This window comes from Lolium rigidum, chromosome 5 (genome assembly GCF_022539505.1).
Source record: "Lolium rigidum isolate FL_2022 chromosome 5, APGP_CSIRO_Lrig_0.1, whole genome shotgun sequence".
Taxonomy (NCBI): domain Eukaryota; kingdom Viridiplantae; phylum Streptophyta; class Magnoliopsida; order Poales; family Poaceae; genus Lolium; species Lolium rigidum.
The window spans coordinates 149307368-149320875 of NC_061512.1; the positions used below are offsets into that span (position 1 = coordinate 149307368).

At 42.3% G+C, this 13508-nt stretch overlaps 1 protein-coding gene across 2 annotated transcripts; it reads right to left on the reverse strand.

Moving 5' to 3' along the window:
- Nucleotides 1-3850: 3850 nt before the first annotated feature.
- Nucleotides 3851-8052, reverse strand: LOC124655804. Of its 2 annotated transcripts, XM_047194644.1 has the most exons (4): nucleotides 7806-8052; nucleotides 7522-7650; nucleotides 4251-4585; nucleotides 3851-3944 (listed from the first exon to the last, which is right to left on the reverse strand). In XM_047194644.1, the coding sequence occupies exons 1-3, from the start codon at nucleotides 7938-7940 to the stop codon at nucleotides 4283-4285; spliced, it is 567 nt and encodes a 188-aa protein (XP_047050600.1). In that variant the 5' UTR covers nucleotides 7941-8052; the 3' UTR covers nucleotides 3851-3944; nucleotides 4251-4282. The 2 variants fall into 2 exon arrangements, with proteins under 2 accessions (XP_047050600.1, XP_047050599.1); XM_047194643.1 differs by lacking the exon at nucleotides 3851-3944 and having other exon boundaries at nucleotides 4207-4585.
- Between the last annotated feature and the right edge of the window lie 5456 nt (nucleotides 8053-13508).

The following is a 13508-nucleotide window of genomic DNA, read 5'->3' on the forward strand; positions in this document are numbered from 1 at the left end:
TAAACCCGAGGGGCCATGCCGGTACGGCCATACCCGCCACAAGGCCAAGTACACTCAGCAGCCAAACTCACTCTCGGAACTGTCAAGACCATACGACCATGCACCATCGTCGGAGAGAAGACGTTGTGACGGGTAGGGAAGAACAGACGCAAGACACTGTAACGTAGATGAAGAAGCCAACCCTCTAAGAAGTTGCGCTAAAGCGACGCCAACGACCAACATCGAGGGCACCTCATCGTCTGCACGACACAAGGTCGATGCCCTCAACACGACCAAAGTTTTGGGGCCGCCGCCTCGATACTCTGGTGCTCGCTGCCACGCCTAGGACCGCAAACACCACCTCCTGGGACGGCCCTCCTGACTTGCCACTGCTCGCACTCGAGTCACAACACCGTAGGACTCAGATACCCGCAGCCCAAACTTCATAGGGTCAACCTCTTAGACCACGGCCACCGCACCAATAGCCGGAACCGCAAACATTGCCCTAAAGTCAAACTGCCTCCACTCAGACGCATCGAGTGAGCCGACAAACTCAGTGCCCTAGCAACACAAGGGTGCCACCCAAGACAAACCAAGCAACTGCCCTACCATGGTTCCTGAGGCTGCTACCTCGGCGCAAAAGGATTAAACTGCTCGGGACTGCTACCCCGACATCCACCTACCTGACGACGAGATACCGAGTTTTGTTACTCCCTCCGATTCATATTACTTGATGTTAATATAGATGTATCTAGCCACATTTTAGTTGTGGATACATTCATCTTAGCATCAAGTAATATGGATTGGAGGGAGTAAATAGAATGACCTAGAAAGTGCGCTCTCTTTTTTGCTAATTCAATGAAATTGGCTGCGCCTATCTTTCTCTTAAAAGAAATCAACTAGTAGTAGAGAACAAGCTCGTAGCCTTGTTATGAAATCAAATGAAATGGATTATTCCTTGATTTTTTCAATCAAGAAAAGGACTTTCAAATTTCTAGTGCACCATGAAAATATGTGTATGATGTCACCATACTTGCAATGCAGTGAAAGGAATATACAGATCAATAGGCCTATTAACTGTTTTTTATTTTTAGACGAAGAGGAAAATTAAGTGGAGTAATATGAAACATGAAATTTAATCAGGAAGAGGAACAGCACGTGCGAGATAGACAAAGGAAAGGAAACCATGAGGAAGCTCACCATGTTAGGCCCATCGTGCATGACTAGCTGCTGCTTCTCAAAGAGCGCATCCTGGACGACGCCGTAGTCATCTTCATTCGGGAACACCAGCCCCATCTTTCCCTGGCACTTGATCGGATCAGACCAAATCACGATCTTAAAGCCGCAAAGAGGAATCGGAAGAACGAGCATAGATAAACCTAAACAATTAATACCTCTGTTCTACAATATACTATTTTAGTTTGCTAAAATGGCTTATATTATGAAATGGAGTGATATAATAGAAAAAAAGATGTTGTAGCCTTGCAACATTGATGTTGTCGTCAAATTTCTCATCTTTGGAGCATTTTCTAGAGCTCCCGAACCAAGAAGACAGCAATAGAATGATAATGCGGAAAGATAGGAGGGAAGGAAGGCCGCGATGAGCTGTTCCATGTTCATATGGATGTCGCCCTCAGTATAGACCATCGGCTCGAACTGAGAGATAAGCGTAGCCATCGGGTTTCCATCTTCTTCGACATGGAACTGTAGAGTGGTTCAGAGGTGAGCTTTAAATCGGTCATCATTTGATATTGCACGTCGAGGATTCACTCCATCTTTTCAGCGGCTTAGTTCAGTCCAGACAATATACTTTGCCTTGTCAGGTGCAATAGTCGACCTGTATGGCCAACATTTTACCGGTGCCTCCCACACTCATGTCTACGGTTTGCACTCCCTTACCCTTAGCAACTCAGCTCAGGAAAGCTCATCATAGTCTTTTGATCTTCTCTTCACCTATGGATCAATCACTAACCAAGGGCGTTTTATATAGCCACTAAGCCACCTATATTGAAAAAAGTAATGCAATCCAAGATGAAATGATGATGAGGTTGTTGCATCTGCCAAACTATATACAAGAAAATGAGCATGTGAGCCACGTTAACGCATGCAATCAATGTGGCATTGAATTGAAAACAAAGCAAGCAGTCATAACTCATACTACTATCAAGCGTACACTCAACATTAACCACATCTGAATAGTTGTGATCTAGATAGTTTGCACAAAGCTCATCGCGGTAAATCTAGTGCCGCGTAACAAAACTAGGTGCTAATTGGTTGTTTAAGCGATATTAACAACCATAAGGTCAAGTCCATACGTTTTTTGGTTGGTGTGATATATTATTCAGTTTTTCATATGTCCTCCCCCAGGGATGGGATTCCTCGTACAATGTTAAGGTGACAAAACCCAATAGGGTTGAAACACATGGTGTGATTTGTTTTAGCATATCTTTACTTGTGGCTCATTCACATGTTGTTTTAATTGCCATAAAATTTGTTGTGATGGATAAATTCATAAGCAAAGATTGCTGTGAAATAAAAAAAATTGCAAGATGTAAATTCTAAAATCTTGGCAGGGATGTTGACATGAAATTATATTAAGCAGCAAATGCGGGTGAACTAGAGCAAAAACTTTACAGTTCCATGAAATAAGGGGTTGCTTGGTTCAGGGGGTATCATTTAGGGGATGAGGGCACCCCCAACCACTATAGCCATCTTTCCTATTTGGTTGAGTGTGAGAGATGAACCACTTTTTTGTTTGGATGGCAAGATAAAATGTGGTTGGGGATAAGGGATGGGGAGTTGATATGACGTAATGGTGACCTTATTGCTTGTATGGTGAGATTACCACTACAATAATATAAGGAAAAGTGGACAAGAGCAATTTCGAAATAAGATATATTTCTAGCAATTTTAAAGTCTAATATCACAATTCGATAATATACTGAACATTACTTAGCCTAGCTGCAACTATTACATGCCATAGAGTCAAAAAGTTCATACAACACATAGTTGATTGTTGGGTTGTCATCAAAAGTCACCAACTCTTACCCTAATGCTTGGTTGTCATTAAAAGGGCAAGTCAAATACCACGGGCAAGCAGCCTTCAACCTTCCTTAAGGCATAACCTGTTGTAATCTAGGTGGTTAAGATAGTCTGCTCTCACCTGAGAGACCTGGATTCAAGTCCGGGCAACGAAAGGTTTTTTTTTTTTTTGCTAACATAACTGAAAGAAATATATTTTGATACAAGTTGCTCAATGACAGATACTCAGATCAATCAATATTCCAACTTTTTTTCTCGCACTTACTGAAATTACAGTTGAGCAATAGCCAAGACAGTCCAAGTTTGGACGCGCCTAAGGATTAGTCAAAAGTCAACGTTTTTTAAGTTTGACCAAGTTTATACATAAAAATATATTTACAATACTGAATCAATATGAATAGGTTCACAATAAAGTATATTTTCTTAATATGTCCATTTGATAATGTAGATGTAAATATTTTTTCCTAAATATTTGGTCAAAGTTATAAAGTTTGACTTTTTACCAATCGTTATACACCTTACAATTTGGGACGGAGAGAGTACTTAATTGGCAGCATCCATGCTTACATGCCAATAGCCCTTGTGTGTCTGCCATGCGTTAACTTAATACTTACTCCAATTCGCAAGACAAAAAAACTTAATACTTACTCCAGTATATATACTCATAGTTTCCCAGCCGAATTCAACACCCACACAGTTGTGTCAGTGTGTGCCTACCTGTCATAACAAGAACACCACTCTTAGCATTTTACTGATGAGAAGGATGCAACTTTTCTTGTACAAACCTACAATAATCACCCCTTAGAACTCGCTCCCACCATAGGCCCAGGTATAAGCATCTTCCGTAGACTTGAAAACTGTGGCTAATTTGTGTTAAGGCCTAACTCTGGCAAACTTTATAACAGTGATCCAATTTCCATATCCTGCAGTAAAAAGGCATGTAGTCATAGATGCGTTCGCAAAACCGATGAACTGCATTCTTTATACAGCAGCAGCGTTGTGTCTATAGTAATCTGGTTTGCAATATGTCAGTCTTGTATTCACCGCTCACTATAGAAGGTATTTTACAGTCAAGGAAGATATAAATTCTACAGTCAGCATCTGCCATATAGGATCAAAAGCACAAGTGTGACAAGAACTATAAGAAGTTACTGACTGCCCAGGGCATTTTTTGGTACTAGCATCTAATCAAAGATGACAGAAGGAAGATCACGGATCAGAACCATCACCAGTTAAATGGCTTCGCTCGCACCCCATCTACTCAGTTGCTTCCTTGTACAGAATAAGCATATTCTACTGGGATCGGAGCATCCACCTCATGCTGTTGACTGGCGAGATATTCTTCATAGTCCGAATCACTCTCAGATTCGCTGATCCATCCATAGCAGGGGCGCCTTGCACGGCTAGTTCCAGTAGCTGCAGGATGTGGCAGTGTAGCTTCAGGAGCAGGCAGGTCATCGATAAGCATAGGGTCTGCTCCCTCAACTGCTGATATCTCATTGCGCGCCTCCACAATTGACATGACGACTTCTACTGGTGCCTCGCACATTGCTGCTTCATTTTGCTGCGTTACACACAAATGTCACGTAAGAATTGCACCATATGCATATTGTGTCACAACTCACAAAGCCTTGGTTTGAGTGAAACATCAAACTGTGTCACAAACCACAGCAGCTTTTGTACAACAGCTGAACTAGAGGCATGATAAAGTTAGGTTTAAGAGATTGCTGGAAACCAATCCAGTGTAGCAAAGAACACAGTTTTGTCTATGGCAAGCATTGTTAGCTATCCCACAATTCATCTCTCAATGAGGTACAATTCCAATTATAAGTATAAAGGTACATTCAAACAATGTAGACTCAAGATCTTTAACTCCGGTTCCCTAATTATGGGCTTAAATAATTCCATGAAGAAGATAGGGTGGGAGAGAATTCTACTGTTTCATGGTGGAAAGCAACTGAAAGTGTGCAAAACAATGTTTTGTGCTTTGTGTTTTCATATCAACATAAGAAGCTGCAGAGGTATTGTGGATTTTCTGATACTAAGATCATATGATCATATATGATCATGAAAAATTAACTTAATCAAAAAATTAAGAAAAAAACGAAGAACGTAAAGATATGCAGACACATATACAAGTAAAACATGTGCTCTTTGTGACCGCTGCTCAGATGCAAAGTGTTTGCTTGGCTCGCCTCTCTTGACCGCTGCTGGACTGCCGAACGACGTATGCGCCATGGCCTGTCCACTGACGACACATGTGCTCTTTGTGACCAAGAGTCTGAATCCATTGCTCATCTCATGATCCAGTGCTCTTTCTCACAGCAAATTTGGTTTGACGTCTGCTCCCAGCTGAACATTACAACCTGCATCCCAGGCCGCGATGATGACTTCAACTCCTGGTTTGAAACAGCGGTGGCCAATGCTCCCCCCGACACCCAAAGCGGAGCCAAATAAATCCTGATCCTCACCATGTGGAGGCTTTGGAAGACGCGCAATGATGTCGTCTTCAACAATGTCACCCCCAGATGGCACGATCTAATTCTTTCCATTTTGGCAGAAGCTAAGCTCTGGCTTCTTGCAGGTGCTAGGGCACTGCGCCGGTTGCCTCTCCATACCAGGCCTCCCGATGACAACTTGCCACAGCATCTGCAGGCCTAACAAAGTTAGCTGCCTGTAGCCCTTGTATAGTTCTTTCTTTTTGCTTTCTCTCAGTTTTTCGTAGCCTTGCTACAACCCTGTATGCTCCCGCCTTCTCAGCGGTTTTCTCTAATATATAATGATGCACGCCTAGGCGTGTGTTCGAGAAAAAAATATACAAGTGAAACTTGGTAGGAAGATATGATAATCTCCGAAATCATAAAAATGGCAAACTAAATTAGTGTACACCAAATTGTGGTAAGTTACAATAACATAATGTAAAAGAGATTTTCAAGTTATAGTAAGTACAAACCACAAATAATTGTAGTACTAACTCAATGCATGTACGCTGCAACGTAAGTTATTAATTATGTCCCATCAATTGTTAAAAAAACTGTAACATCATATTCCTTAACTTTGTGGAAAATATTTTTTCCCAAATTATGTATCAATACGTCCTACATATGATGACAACTGATAATTTCCTAGTAACTTCAGAGGTAATCTCGTTGACAATAGTGAGGGTGAACGGGCCACCACCAACTCGGAACTTTATAAGTGTGAAACTTTTACAAAAATGCACATGCATGTATGATTCTTTTTACAACAATTTATAAATATGGTTTATTGCTAAGTTACAATTATCATGATCAGATGATACTACCATCCGTTTGCTCTTTCTCATTGTATTACAGAGCAAAATGATGCAACTGATACTATGACGTTTGTGCAATGCTAATTCACCAGCCAACTGTAACGGCATAAAGGTAGGCATCAAACAAATCATTTTTTTGCTGACTTTTTGCATTTTATGCATAACAAGTTTGTATGTGAGAAACATAGACATGTAAAAGGTAATCTCCAGAAACAACGAAACTTGGAGAGAACATAACGCCCATCAAAGATGAAGGAATCAACAGCAGAGAAATATGCATCAATCATAAGAACAAGTTAACCCTACTATCATCTAAGCTCTATTTTCGCCCACTCAGCTTTCGTATACCATGTTAATCTAGCACACAAAATTATAGATAGATAAGTAAAACAACAATCAATGGCAAAGAAATTGTATAGCACCCTTTATCTCCTAATGTAATAGTCGTGGGTTATGTATAGGTTGCCTCATCCATCAGAAAACATGCGTCATGCCTACATTTGCTCAATAAACAACACATGCTTTGAATGAAGAATACAGAATGGGCTATCTTAGCCCAAAACCTGAAGCCTAGTATACAACAGAGTAGTCTTGATAACTTGGTCGGCTGCTACTTGCAGAAAAAATTGACAAACGAATGTTCAGGATAAAAGGAAGATGCATCAACAAGCTATAATGATTAAATAATAGAGATTCTTTTCTTTTGTGTCATTTTTGTTTTTCCTCTTCATCTTGTAAATAATCGCTACACCTATTTTTTTTATTAGCTTAATGAAATGGGCAGGGCACCTATCATTCTTGTAAAAGAATAACTGGTAGAGAACAAACTTGTAGCCTTGTTATCAAATGAAACGAATCATCCCTGGTTTTTTAATCAATAAAATGAATTCCAAATTTCCAGCGCACTGGGAAACTATGTACATGCTGTCATTATATTTGCAATGCAGTGAAAAACAAATGCAGATCAATGGATCCGGAGATGCAAGTTTGTGACCATTATGGTGCCCTCTAACCCTATCTAATTCAGTCAAATGAACAAGATTTCTAAAAGTACATCAATTTTCACCCAATAAATAAGGTCATGAACATGCAGAATTAACCAGGTTTGTTTTAACAGAAAGAGTGAAACATCAAAGCTGACCAGGAACAGGAACAACAAATACATGTGAGATTGAGACGAGAAAGGAAATTGAGAGGGAGCTCGCCGTATTAGGGTCCTCCTGCTCCAGCAGCAGCTGTGGCTGCTCTTCCTGCTCCTGCTTCTCAAAGAGCGCGTCCAGCACGACGCTGTATTTATCTGCCTTGATGTGCAACATTCCCCCTTCCCCATACACCTGGTCAGATCACGCCAAATCATGATCTTGGAACCACAAGGAGGAATTATCTTTGGGGTCATGTCCGCGGTTCTTGAACGCAGAAGACGGCACTTTGGATGCGAGGACAAAAAGATAAAACTGGGAGAAAGCGAAAAGGGTGGAAGGAAGAGAACCTCGATGAGCTGCTCGACGGTGCTGCGGATGTCGGCCTTGGGGTAGCCCATCGTCGCGAAGTGGGCGATGGCCCCGTCCATCAGCTCTTTCTCCTCCCTCGGCGGCCCCCGGCCCCGCCCACGCCGCCCCGCCATTGCTGGGGTTTTCCTCTTCTTCTTCTGAAATTAGGATTTTCCAGTGGGGAATGCCTTTTGCTGTCGGAGGGGTTATGTGTGAGCATTAAGGGCATCTCCGAGACTCGTCCTCTCCAAACACTAGAAAAACTAAAATGGGATTATAAAAAAATACGTCCAGTCGGTCCCTATAACCTTCTCAAATAATACTCCCTCCGTTCCTTTTTAATTGACTTATACTAAATCCGAGTCAATTAAAAAGAAACGGAGAGATTAACTTTTAACACGTGGTCCCAATTAAAACCTAACCCATAGAGAGGCTGTGAGAGTGTCGGCGTGCATGCAAATAATATTTTATTCTCTCTCCCCACATGGCTAGCCTACATGGAGGTTTACATACATGAATTTTTCCTCTCTCTTCTCACATGCACATGCAACCAAATAGGGCCTACAACTGGACGGTGGCATCAATTTTTAGCCTCCCAAAGATTAAATAGCCTTTCAAAGACCATTAGTCTGATGTGAAATGAGGAGCGAGATGCTCTTAAGGGCTTGGTTGGTTGCTGCCCACAATTTACCAAGCTAAAGTGTAGGTAGTTATAAAAGTGTGGCTTAAAATATTGTAACCAAACTTTGGCAAACATTGACAAAAAAAAAAGACTATGACACATAGGCCATACATGCAATAAAGTGTGGCAAGCCAAAGGATGACAAAAATCAAACACATGCCAACTAAACTATGCTTCTAAAATTTAACTTGGCAAATTATGGTTGGGAACCAAAAATGTTGTAAATAGGCAAAGCTTGGCCCACGCAACGTTTTTAGGGGCGGTTGGATATGAGAAGGAAGGCTTTGTGATCAGTGGTTGGGAAACACGGTAAGAGCAACTCTACTTGATCCCGTAAACCGTGGACTGTATAAACACAACTATGTGATACAAAAAACGTGATTTAATTTCTGCGCTCATGTAGGCTGCCGCCAAATATTCTGTTTTGCAATTTCCGTTTACGAAATCTGATCGGCTATAGCAGACTTCCAACAAAAACCGTAAGATAAACTGTGACAATATGGCAGCAAATTGAACGAAACAAATGAATTTTTTGAACATAACAACACCCAATAATCATACAAATTACAATATTCTTGAAGTTACGTGACAACAATAGTTCAATTAAATAATTAAACAAATAATGAATGGTTCCCGAGTAAATAATTGCTAACTCACCGATGAATAAATAAGATATGTAATGAATGAATGACGGACACCAATTTATGCCATGTATGTGCCACTTGTGCTCGATGAGATCAAGGTTGAGCTGGGTATGTGTAACCAAATCTTCAATTTGCCGACACGTCTCAAGAAATGCTTGAATGTGATCGGGTTTTTTGTGTGGTACCTGCACACAGCTACCAGCATTGTCATAGAAGAACTCCAAGTTTAACCCTCTCTGATCTTCGATGATCATGTTGTGAGAAATCACACAACATTTCATAATGTTATTAAGGATTTTTTATCCAAAAAATGAGTTGGACCCTAGACAATAGCAAATCGAGCTTACAAACACCAAAAGCTCTTTAGATGTCCTTTTGGCATGCTTCTTGTGCCTTGACAAACTGAGCTTCTTTCTTTGTTTGGGGGTTTTGGATGGTCTTCACAAATATTTCTCAAGCAGGATAGATGTTGTTGGCAAGATAGTAGCCCATGGTGTAGTCATCCCCATTGACTTTGTAATTGCATGACAGAGCATGTTCGCTAGCTAATCTAGCAAACAAATGAGATTTGTGCAAGACATTGTCATTGAGTGATCCCGACAATCCAAATAAGCAATGCCAAATCCATAAATCCTCAAATGCCACGACCTCAAGCACAATGATGGCATCACAAATTTTACCGCAATATTGTCCGTGCCATGACTTCAGGAAACTCGTCCACCTCCGATGCATACAATAAACACTTCCTAGCATGCCCGACCACCCTCTCTTTTCATTCACCGCCATCAACCTTTGTGTATCTTCTTCGTTTGGAGATTGAAGATACACGTGATTGAACACACCTTGGAAAACATCAGAATGGCTTGAATGATTGTACCTTCGTCAATGCGAAGATACTCATTTGTATAGTCTGTCAGGATGACATATGCGAGCACCCACATAGCTGCCAAGGTTTTTTTTGATAGGGGCTAAACCCCATTGAAAGGACACGGATGTCGCCTAGAGGGGGGTGAATAGGCGGTTTAAAACTTTTACGAGATGGGCTTAACAAATGCGGAATAAAACTAACGTTTACTTTGTCAAGCCCAAAACCTATATACTATGGTTCACCTATGTGCACCAACAACTTATGCTAAGGAATACAAGAAACTATGTGATAGCAAGATATATATAACTTCAAGCACGATGGCTATCACAAGGTAAAGTGCATAAGTAAATAGCTCGGGTATAGAGATAACCGAAGTGACGTGGAGACAACGATGTATCCCGAAGTTCACACTCTTGCGAGTGCTACTCTCCGTTGGAGCGGTGTGGAGGACAAGTCACTCCAAATGCACGAGGGCCACCGTATTCTCCTCGAGAATTCCCACCAAAAGGGATGTCCTCGATCCACTATGGAACCTTAGGGAGGTCACCGAACCCGCACAAAGCTTGGGGCTATCTCCACAACTTAATTGGAGGCTCCCAATAAATTGCCACTAAGGCCTTGCCCTTGAAGAATCTCCACAACTTAATTGGATTCCCCAAGAACACCACTAAGATGCCACAAAGGCCTTTCTCTTGAAGAATCTCCACAACTTAATTGGAGTCCCCAAGAACACCACTAAGATGCCACAAAGGCCACTAAGCCGTCTAGGGTCCAAAGACCCAAGAGTAACAATCTTCTTGCTTTCACTTCCACGAATTACCGTGGAGAACTCAAATCGATGCACCAAATGCAATGGCAAGAACACCACAAAGATGCTCAAGTACTTCTCTCTCAAATTCCAACAAAGCTACAAAAGCTATTGGGGGAATAGGAGAGGAAGAACAAAGAGGAGAACACAAAATTCTCCAAGATCTAGATCCCAAAGGTTCACTCACAAAGAGATGATTTGGTTTGGTCAAAGTGTGGATCTAGATCTCCTCTCTCTTTTCCCTCAACAGGGGGCAAGAATCACGGAGGGATAGAGAGATAGGGCAAGCTTCTCAAGATCAACAATGGAGGAGAGAGAGAGGAAGAAGCACAATCCCAAGGAGGAAGAAGGGGGGTATTTATACCCCCCAAGAAAATTGAGCCGTTGGGGCAAATCGAGGGCCGGATTATCCGGTGTAAGTTAGGGCCGGATAATCCGGCCCCCCTGAAATATCCGGCCCTGGGAAAATCCGGGCAAAAGTCCACCCAAAAATCCGGCCCCTATCCAGGGTATCACTAAGCCACTTCGCCAAAAGTCCTTAGCCGATTTTCAGGGGCCGGATATTTTGCAAATATCCGGCCCGGAAAATCCGGCCTGGTGATATAGACCTGCTACCTTGTAAAATCCAAAACTTAAGATTGGTAGCTCCGAATAGAGTGAAACCAATTTTGTTGGAAAGAGGACGACAAGAGCATACCCAACAAAAATATGGAAACTAGTAGGGGGTGATTTTCTATTATATTTAGAGGTGCAACACCTCAACATGAGAAACCGAGAAAATCACCAAATTCGAGAACGCAACAAGTGATCTATGCGAAATCCGTTTTCGATGAACTAGAGCTTATCATGAGAATAAGCACAAGCTCTAAAACATCACATGGATAAGATCCAAATAACAACCAAGAAAGATGATGCAAGGATTCAAGGATGCAAGGGTTTGAGCTCTCTCCGAACGATACGATCGAGTTACTCACTGGAGAGCCCTCTTGATAGTACGGCAACTAAACTATAAACCGGTCTGCAACTACACTATGAGACCGGTGAGAAAGAAACCCTATCAAGAGCAAACTTTATACTTGTGCATTCCACTTGAGCTCGATGATGACGATCTTGACCTCAACAAGATGGAACGCCTTTCTTGATTGTGCTTGCTTGACGAAGTCTTGTGGATTTCTCCCCCATAATCCATCTTGGGAGAGCTTCTTCTTTGGCGCATCTTCACATATCCATGATCACCATATGGATTGCTCCCCCATAATTCACCATGGGAGAGTTTCTTCTTCGGCGCATCTTCACATATCCATGATCACCATATGGATGGCAAGAGTCAAGCAAAGGATCTCTTCGAGATGACTCACCTTGAACTTGCACTTCATTTCTTCATGGCAAGCTTCAAGCTTATGATCTCTTCGCGTTGGCTCATCTTGAACTTGCACTTCATTTCTTCATGGCAAGCTTCAAGCATATGATCTCTTCAAGTTGGCTCATCTTGAGCTTGCACTTCATTTCGTTGATGTCTTCAAGTTAACCTTGAGAGCTCACTTCATCTTCATCTTCAAGACATACTTGACACTTGATCTTCTTCATTTGCTTCTTATTGCAATCTTGAAGCCAACATATGGTTCAAGCATTGCCTATGAACAACACCTACAAATATAACTCAATGCAAACATTAGTCCATAGGGATTGTCATTAATTACCAAAACCACACATGGGGGCTCCATGAACTTTCACCCATTGCGCCGGCAACATTTCTCTAGTGAGTAAAATAGCGAGAATTGTTCTCAGAAGCTTTGACTATATCAAGAACCAAACTACGACACATCTGGTGCCTTCTACGAAAAAGATGTGGTGGTTCAGTGAAGTAGTCTTGCATTAGCGATGTGTACCAGAGCGCTCGCTTCCGCTGGATGCAAACGCGGCCGGCCATCAATCCGCACTGCATATTGAGGTTGGCTCTATCTTAGTGCTCCTTCGTGGCGAGGATGAGGATCATATGCTCGCTGTCATCATCGTTGAGCATATAGTCGAGGTCCTAATCATTTGAATACGACGAGTCCTCAAAAAGGAACTCCAAGCTCAACGAGGAAGTCATCTACAAAAATCAAATGTCAAAATCAAATCTAGCGGAATAGATTAAACTCGTGTCAAAATCGAATCAGGGTGGCTAGAAGCATGGAGGCGACCTCGTGTTGCGGGGTTGTCTGGCACTGTGGTGGTCCTGGCTGGCGACATGGTTGTGGAGCCGGTGGCTGACTTAACATGGCCAAACTGGGTCTGGCCAATATAGGCTCATTTCGTGTTGATCCCAGAGTGGCTAGGTGCGCCATGTTCACTGGTGACGGTTCGTGGTTTACCTCTCGGCAAGTTGGTTTATTTGGTCTCCCCTTTTCGGTGGACGTAGGCTATTGGTCTAGGGCAAAATATGTGTTGTTGATGATAGCGATGCCCGCGAGCGCCACCACCTTCTTGGAGGCACTTTCATGGACACATCCGTGCTATACTACCCCATCACGAACACCTTAACCTATCACGAGCACCACGGGAAATCATTGATCCTGCTTACCGGATTAGGCAGCGGCGAGACCACAGTGGCATCTCCTCCTTGGAGGCGCTTCTTGGGTTTCTTACGGAGTCCGCGAGCAGCTGACGGAATCCTTGGTGGCCGCTTCTCCAAGCACGAGTCTCGGGGGTGCAATG

What these genes read in the sequence shown, in the direction of transcription:
- LOC124655804 (XM_047194644.1), bottom strand. Translation starts at nt 7,940, where the DNA reads ATGGCGGGGCGGCGTGGGCGGGGCCGGGGGCCGCCGAGGGAGGAGAAA. An exon ending in CCGTCGAGCAGCTCATCGAG is followed by an intron (nt 7,651 to 7,805) that starts GTTCTCTTCCTT and finishes TGATCTGACCAG; the next exon opens with GTGTATGGGGAAGGGGGAAT. An exon ending in AGCAGGAGGACCCTAATACG is followed by an intron (nt 4,586 to 7,521) that starts GCGAGCTCCCTC and finishes TGTGTAACGCAG; the next exon opens with CAAAATGAAGCAGCAATGTG.